General features: G+C 38.8%; 1 protein-coding gene across 1 annotated transcript in view; it reads right to left on the reverse strand.

Moving 5' to 3' along the window:
• LOC108735801 overlaps positions 1–8,383 on the reverse strand; it is a 12,391-nt gene extending 4,008 nt beyond the window's left edge. The window contains exons 1-15 of the mRNA XM_025975225.1: positions 8,249–8,383; positions 7,954–8,193; positions 6,642–6,837; positions 6,347–6,564; positions 6,136–6,290; positions 4,878–4,901; positions 4,651–4,668; positions 4,566–4,592; positions 4,157–4,174; positions 3,948–4,078; positions 3,640–3,892; positions 1,976–3,546; positions 1,640–1,915; positions 1,129–1,567; positions 568–1,067 (exon numbers count right to left, since the gene is read on the reverse strand). Coding sequence (XP_025831010.1) covers positions 568–1,067; positions 1,129–1,567; positions 1,640–1,915; positions 1,976–3,546; positions 3,640–3,892; positions 3,948–4,078; positions 4,157–4,174; positions 4,566–4,592; positions 4,651–4,668; positions 4,878–4,901; positions 6,136–6,290; positions 6,347–6,564; positions 6,642–6,837; positions 7,954–8,193; positions 8,249–8,274 — 4,092 coding nt within the window. The 5' untranslated portion in view covers positions 8,275–8,383. The remainder of the gene's footprint in view (positions 1–567; positions 1,068–1,128; positions 1,568–1,639; positions 1,916–1,975; positions 3,547–3,639; positions 3,893–3,947; positions 4,079–4,156; positions 4,175–4,565; positions 4,593–4,650; positions 4,669–4,877; positions 4,902–6,135; positions 6,291–6,346; positions 6,565–6,641; positions 6,838–7,953; positions 8,194–8,248) is intronic.
• Positions 8,384–8,434: the final 51 nt, after the last annotated feature.

Here is an 8,434-nt window from a genome sequence, read left to right on the forward strand (position 1 = left end):
GAATAGGAGAACAGAGGACTCTATGGAAGTCAATAAAAAATAGGCGAGATAGGTTGGTAGGACACCTTCTCAGGCATGAAGGTCTAGTCAGAGACATATTAGAGGCAGAAACATGAGCTAAAGGCGATAGAGGTAGAACAAGATTAGATGTAGGTGCAGCGGAAAAGAAAAGGTTAGAAGCGTTCCAAATGTTGTGTTAGTGGAGAATGATGAGGATACCGTGGATAGAGAAGGTTAGAAATGAAGAGGTATTAGAATAAATAGGAGAACAGAGGACTCTATGGAAATCAATAAGAAATAGGTGAGATAGGTTGGTAGGACACCTTCTCAGACATGAAGGTCTAGTCAGGGACATATCAGAGGCAGAAACGGGAGTTAGGAGGAGGGGTAGAGATACACCTAGATTAGACTTCTGTTCGCAAATGATTAAGGATGTGGGTTGTTCTAGTTTTAGGGAAATGTAAAGATTAGCTTAGGATAGGAAAGATTGTGGATGTACGTGTCCAACCAGTCTTAGGATTGACGGCCTTATGGTGATGGTAGTTTGATAATTCTGTCTCACCCTACAACATTTCTTGGTTCTGGCAGTACTTCGGATTCCTTCACTTCAGGTTTTACTACAACATTCTCATCTTCACCCATTCCGTCTTCACCGCCTTCGGAGGCCATCACTTCGGAACCCTTAGCGCGAAGTGCTTCCTGTCTTATAGTTTCCACTTTGATAGAGAACAATATGAAATCGGAAAACTTAAACGATTCCGCCATTTCCCTTTTGGTCTTGTTGTAAACGATTCGCTTGACCAGGTGCTCCAGATTCTTGAACCTGGCGAACATGGCCATGCCCTTGTTATGCGGACCTTCGCTCAGTCCCACCTCGTTGTTACCGTAGGAGTCGAAGAGGTAGTACAGGTGATTTTTAAAAAATACAGCACACGAATAGTACGAGGTGACGATCAACCCAATCTCGTATTTTGAGAATAACCTATGGGCGAGCGCTTTCTCCACACCGATGTCAGAAAATTGACCATCGAACAGGTAGTCCACGAACACCCTATAATTATCTTTCCCTTTTGGGAACAAATGACGCCAGTAAATTAATATCGGATATTTCTAAAGGATTATTGTTACCTAGCGATATTTTTGGGATCTCAAATTTGGGAGCCTGTTCGAACCTCACGTTGGCGAGTTCGTACAATGCCAGGCCGCCCGTAAGAACATAATCGACTAGATCAGATGACCAAGTGCTTATTGAGTATTTTTTGGCAACGGCTGCTGCTATGATGCAAACGTACGGAGCCGTGTTGTCCACTTCCTTTCCAAGGTCTGCAATATTCTGCGTGCCTCTGATCAGTTGACTGTCGTCAGGAAGTTCTATGAAGTTGTTTTCTTTGAGCAGTTCCTCTTCCATTGTGACTTCCGGTTCTGGTAGCGGTAGATCGGAGGTAAGTCCAGCACCTGCTTTCTGCAGTTCCAGGCATCTCTTCATCGCTTTTTTGGCCAGTACATTCGTCGGTTTCAGCACTTTATGAGAAATTGGAAGGAAAGCCGCCGTTACTTCGGTGTTCACCTGGACGGACATGAAGAAGAGATGACATTATTATGATTGTTTGTACATTTTGACGCGAACTATGGCACAAACCATCTGCGATATTCTACTGTGGTAGCTGTCCAAGGATTCGGGATGGACTTGGGCAAACTCGTTCATGGCCAAGTAGGTGTTGTCCAACTCGTCCATGTCTTCACCTCCCTCGCCTTCACCTTCTCCTTTGCCACACCTTCCACCTCCTTCGCCTTCCCCTTCACCTTCAGGTACTTCTATCATTTCTATTTCTTCTTGGGTTAATACGAAGGAGTCCAGGTCCAGTAGAGTGATTTCTTCTAGACACTTATCAGGAACGGGACGTTGGGGTTCGATCTGTGGCAGTGGAAAATTGATTGGTAAATGTGTAGTGTGAATAATAGTTTAAGGTGAAACCTGAGTATCTGATAGACTTGGAGAATCAAGGTCCACTACATCTGCATATTCAGCCATTTTGGTTGGCGGTAGTTTCTTGAGGACGTGGCAAGGCTCAAAGAGACAAGGTAGTTGCTCTTTCGTTAAACTGTCCACGTCACTAGAAACTTCCTGCAGAGATGGTTCAGGAGATTCTCCAGGTAACAATCTTTTTATAGACGTTTGCGTTAGGTCAATTGTAACGGGCTTCTCGGTGGCTTTTTTCTTGCTTTTCTTCATTTTGTACTTCTTCAACGTTTCTGGAGAGATATCGTCCATCTTCGTAGTTTTTGGAAATATCCTGGCCATTGCGGGGTCTCGATGAATTTTAAGGACTTTCAAGGCGTGGATATAGAAGATGTAGGCGTTATCGGGAAAGTTATTGGAAATGGTTTGAACGAGAGTTTCCAGGTCCGCATTCATCGACACACATCCCATGCCATTCCTGCAGTTCATGGCCTGATTGTTTCTGGAATATGGATCGAAACAGTAATACATGTTACGCTGTTGCCAAACGGCCAGGGTAAATTTTCCTATTTGAAGGACGGCGTTGGTATTTTTACTGAAGAAGCAATCAAGGGCTTCCTCCAAGACACATTTGCCTTTCTTGTACATCACGTCAACGATTCTGTTAGCGTATAAGAATATTTCAACTAGATAAGGACCTATGGTGAAGAGAGCCGGTAGACTATCTATAGTCATCTCCATTATCAGCTCCTGTTCGGCGCATTCCAGATACAGTTGGTTACCTATGATCATTATCTTGTCGATGGTTCTCCTGTGCCAGGAATTGGGAGGAGTTATTCGGGAATAGACCAGTGCAATTACTGCCATCGTAAGGGACTGCTTGTTCCTTGAAAACCCGAAACATTTGTCTGCTAAATCAAAAGAACCCTGGACGACTGCTTTGCTGGGACTGAGGATGTTATACTGGCTTCCCTCTTTAACGTCTTCCTCGTCTTCTTCTTCGTATAATTTTAATTTTTTCATCACGCTTACTTTCGATATTAGGAAGGGCCAGTTCCCCAGTTCGCTCCTGTCAAGAAATACAGTTACCAGGGATGCGATATCGTAAACTATGGTTAGAGTAGCGTTTCCGTTTTTATCGGGGAACAGGTCCTTCGTCCTGGGCCTAGCGTCGAACAGGTAAAAATATTTGTCCTTCCAAATCATCACGTCTAAACCCAGAGTTTGGAAGACGCCGGCATGGTTTTCAGCGAAAAATACTTGCAAACCTTTGGTCACATTGTAGACATTCTTTTCGACAGACCTCACCAGTCCAGACACGTAAGGCTCCTCGATCACGAATCTATACTTGTCGTCTCCAATGTAGATGAACTTGTGCAAATCGGGAGGTTTAAGTTCACGTGTGGTATCGTGGAGATGCAAATTTTCGACACTGTCCAGGTACAGTTTGTTTCCGATTTCTAATATAATTCCGATGGTTTGTTCCGTCCATCTGCTTGGGTGTAATTCTGTGGCAAAGCAGTAGGCCGCTGCAGCCATACAGATGCCTTGATTGTTACGACTTACATCAGAGAAATGCTCATCTCCTAGAAGACAAAAATATTATCGTATAAACGGAGAGGTTTTTTCTAGCATATTGGTTGTTGGTTTTGTGTGAAGATGTAGCATGAATAGAATACCTTGATGAATATTTCCGTATACTACCCCATAGTAGAACTCTTTTAATGTTTTCTGTTCTATCTTGGTGAAGGAATGGCTTTCCAGGGTTCCCCTTTTCACTTTTCTCTTTGGTTTCTTGTACCGTTCTAATTCCGAGTCTCTTCTAAACTTTTGTAAAACCCTATCGATGAAAGGGCATTCTTCCAGTTCAAAGTCAGGAGAGACTTCGAACCCCATGAGCTCCTTTTCATGCAGGGACGTACTTTTTGAAACCTTTGGGATCATAATTTATTACGTTCCACGTTTAAACGAGGAATTTTACACGAACCTGTGAAACCTGTTTCCTGAACATTCTTGTAAGATAGGTCTCTTCGATGGGCTCTAATATTTCTGCACCCTCGCCCTCGCCCTCACCAAATTGTCTCATTAATTCTTCTTCTTGTTTAAGGTAGGCTTCGACTTTTATGAAATATTTTCATTAAGGGGTTAGGGGTAGGAAATTTTATAAAGAGAATTGCGTATTATACGTATACTTACTTGCATCCTTATCCATAGCTGAAAAAATGGTTTAATAAGTATTTATTTAGCATCTCTGGTAATTTTTATCATTTCGCAGTAATAAGTAATAATCGTTAGTCTCATTAGAGCTATAATTGTTAATGAAAGAAAAATGAAAATGAGTTGCGAAAAAGTTACTTTTCAAAAAAAAATAAAAGTTTCTTTAATTAAAGACAAATGAAAAAACTCGTTCCATTATTAGGTATTTAAATAACATTTAATTTGTATTGATGCAGGTTTTCGAATAAGTTTTAATTAACTTTGCACGAATGATTAATTATAACGTTAACTTTAGACAGGTAATGTGTTTGTGCTTTCCAAAGGTCTTCTCCAGTATTAATTGTGGAAAGTGGAAAATCATTCAAAATAACTACATTGTTATACTCACCGTCTCCTCCTAAGTCGTAAGTTGCCACTAAAATCATGAAAAAATGTCTTAATAATATTTTATTGTTAATGTAAAAAGTACCTACATTCTTGTTCTTCGTCACCTAAAAAAGAGAAAATTTTTGGGAGTTTACTTTATTGATTTAAATGACGTAATATGTGAAAGCCCTATAAGTTAGTCTTAAGTAGGTTTTAGGCTTCCTTTTTATTTCTACCATAAAACAGACAAACAGGTTGAGTTTTGTAAATGTTTTTATGTAAGATGGTGATAATTTTATTGTTGAAAAAGTTTTGTAAAATTTTTATTGAATACCTTCGCCAATTTTTTTGTCGCCACCTGAAACAGAAACAAATATTTAATTCAACTGCAATTCTATTGACTTTGGTGTCTTAAAAAAATTCATTATTATCAATTTTCAAAACATGACTATTAACTACAGAGGAATTTTCATTAGTGTTGACATATGATAAATACTTGCAGTAAATAACATCAAACAAATTTGTTTAATACAATATATGTATGTAGGCACTTTTTTAAAGGTCAACTGAGGTATCGCATTGCAAAGAAAAAACTTTTAATTTGTGAACTTGATGTTTATTATTATATAGCGCATTTTTAGAGTGTTTCCGTTTTATTCTTTAGAATGGTAGTAATCCTAGTTAGCGTCTTTAAATGCTAAAAGAAAACCTTCGTCTTGTGTATGGTTAGATATTTGTTCCAGTAATATTCGGGTACCGCGAGGTAATCGCACGTATACTGGAAGGTACTTGGGATTGTAGATAATCTTCCTGTCAATCAAATTTTGTGGGGCAGGTATAAATAATTTATAATTAAACCTTGTAAAGTTTTTAACACAATTTACTAACATCACTTGCGAGGTTACGTTTGTATCAATCGACGATATATGGTATATTATGGATTCCCGTATCTTGGAAATCACATAATATATTAAAATTACTTATACTAGAAAAGAATATTGCGCTATCATCCCTGAAGTGAGGGAAAAAACGTAGTAGGTATACTTGCGGTAGGAATATGGTAAAAATTATTAATATGTTTAGGCGAAATTGATACCTATGGTAAAAGCATTCGATAAGGTAAATGTACAATGTCATCACCGAAGCAGAGAGTCATTTAGGCCCAGTGAAAATAGGCAAATCACGCAAAATCTACGCACTTGGTGCGTTTTAGTATGTTTTAGTTTTGATACCTATTAAGAAAATTTATCGATGATGAAAACGTTATTATTTTGAAAGTATTATATGCGCGTAATTCAAAAAAGTATTTACAAATACTTGGTTACTGGTTGATCCTAATATTATTAATGCGAATGAGTTTGTTTGTCTGCTACCATTTGAGGCCTTAACTACTGAACCGATCGTCATGAAATTTTGTACATATATTGTCGAGGGTATTGAAAAGGACATAGGGTACCTTTTATTCAGAAAAAAAAAAACTGTTCCCGAGGAATAAAAGAATTAGTTTTATGTGGCCATCGATGATTTTAGGACATGAAGGCGAACGAAGCCTCTGATAAAACCTAGTAAAACCTAGTAATCTAAAAATTTACTTTTGTCTCTCCTTTTTTTCTTTTTCTTTCTGTCGCCGGTTTCGCCTTCTTCAGCATTGGTCGCTGAAATTTGCCTCTTTTTCTTCTTCTTCTTCTTTTTCTTCTTTTGTTTGTTTGTCTTGCACGGTTTGTTCTCCTTCCCTGCTATTTCTTTTCTGAAAGCGTATTGAGTAGTTTGTGATAGGTTTTTGTTCTCGTTCGGACAACTTACTCGTATTGAGTCCGGGACTTTCCCGCCAGAATTAATTCGAAGCTAGACAACAAGTCGGCTTGTTGTTCTTTTTCGTTTATTATTATCTTACTGGTGGGCTCCCTCGACTTTAGATCATCGCGCTTCGGTGGTGTCGGATATATGTCGCTAGGGAAGAACGAAGGTTTTTGAGGTGTAACAACCTTGGCGTTTTTTATGGTTGGTGAATCTACTTTCATCTAGGATTTAAGACGAAAACACACATTACCTTATTCTTTTTTAAACGGTCTACACCCTGATATAACGTTTTACGTACCACCTGTTTAAGTTTTATTTCTGCCAAGGGTTGAGGGGCTTCGGTCTCCTTGAATTTACAAAAACGCAGCATTTTTATATACTCCGCCCGATTTATAGCCTTTTCCCATTTCAGGGATAGGGGTTCGGGGACTACGTACGTTCTCGGACGATCTTCTACGGGCGTTTCACCCCTTAAATGAACTTCGAAGCGTTTTCTGAACAGTTAAAAATTGGTTTAATACTAATTGTAAAATATTTTTGTCTTCGAGTTAGAATCTATAGGGTTGTTCGGAAAGTCATTTTTTTTTTTTGTGGAAAGGAAAGACAGTTTTCGTATAATAAACAAATACTTTATTAAATTATATATTGACCGTTCTGGTCCAACAGCTTTTGCCATCTTTCTGGTAGTAGCATAATTCCACGCTCATAAAATTTTTGGTCTTTGCTGGCAAAAAACTGATCGAGGAGGTTTCTGACCTCCACCTTTTTTTGGTGAATATTGGCTTTGGAAATGGTTTGAGCCGGTTCATCTTTTTTGCTCCATGACCTCTTGCGTTTGACGTTGTTGTATACAACCCATTTTTCGTTCCCAGTGATGATGCGCTTCAAAAACGGATCATTTTCGTGACGTTTGAGAAGCGAATCGCAGACGTCAATGCGGCGACACAGATTTCTCTCTGTGAGAACATGGGGAACCCATACATCGAGCTTCGAGGATAATCCCAGGCCTTTGAATTTGATAAATTTAACCTCAATCCGATCTCACGTGTTGTTATTCGCCGGTTCACATCAACTAATGCCTTTATCGCGTCTTTATCAGCTTCAACCGGCTTTCCCGAACGTGGTGCATCTTCGACATCAAAATTGCCGGATCGAAATTTAGCGAACCAGTTCTGGCACTGGCCTACTGTCAACACACCTTCTCCATACACATCAGTCAATTTCTTTCTGACTTGAACAGCATTTTTACCCTTTCTGTAGTAAAACAGTAAGATATGTCGAAAATGCTGCTTATCGCTCTCCATATTTAAAAGGGCACCAACCAAAAACTACTGCGTAGAATTAATTGGAATTTTTCACACACAAGCCTTGCTATATGAGCTCTCAAAGCATATAAAAATTTTACGGCTTAAATGTGAAGTTGGGTGCAAAAGAATACAATTAAATCCTCTGTCGGGAAAAAACGAAATGACTTTCCGAACAACCCTATAGTATATATATATATATAGCTTATATGAAACGTACACATAAACGCACATACAGGGTGTTTAAAATAACTTCTTATATTTATATATATGTGAAACGATCTACTAAAATTCATCAGATTTTACCCAAATGAAGGGGTAACAACCGAGGGACATTTTGCGGCTTCTTCTTGAGCTTTTCTTTTTGCCGATTCTTCTAATTGTTTTTTTAATCGTTTTTGAATTAGAAGTTCCCTTTTCTCTTCTTTCCGGTGTCTACGGACCGGATCTCCCTTCTTAGGATTGAGTTGGAACAACTTTTTACTCTTCCTACTGGTCTGAGAGTCCTTCGCTTTAGGGGGCGGGGCCTTTTGTTCCCCCAAAAGACTAATAAGAAAATATTCCTTTTAAACAATACCTTTCGCACTGCTCTTAGACTTACTCTGTACAATATTTTGCTTGATCCATTGCAGATTTGGACGCGAAAATAAAATCAAAACCGTTTTGTAATTTCGAACCTTGACGCTATGTCAAATTTTGTTGAATTCAAACTACAATATAATATTATATCTAAATACGTCGTCTAGTTGTTCGATGTCAAAATAAAACAAAAAATTCGGGAGAATCC

Source organism: Agrilus planipennis, unplaced genomic scaffold (genome assembly GCF_000699045.2).
Source record: "Agrilus planipennis isolate EAB-ADULT unplaced genomic scaffold, Apla_2.0 scaffold69, whole genome shotgun sequence".
Classification (NCBI taxonomy): Eukaryota; Metazoa; Arthropoda; class Insecta; order Coleoptera; family Buprestidae; genus Agrilus; species Agrilus planipennis.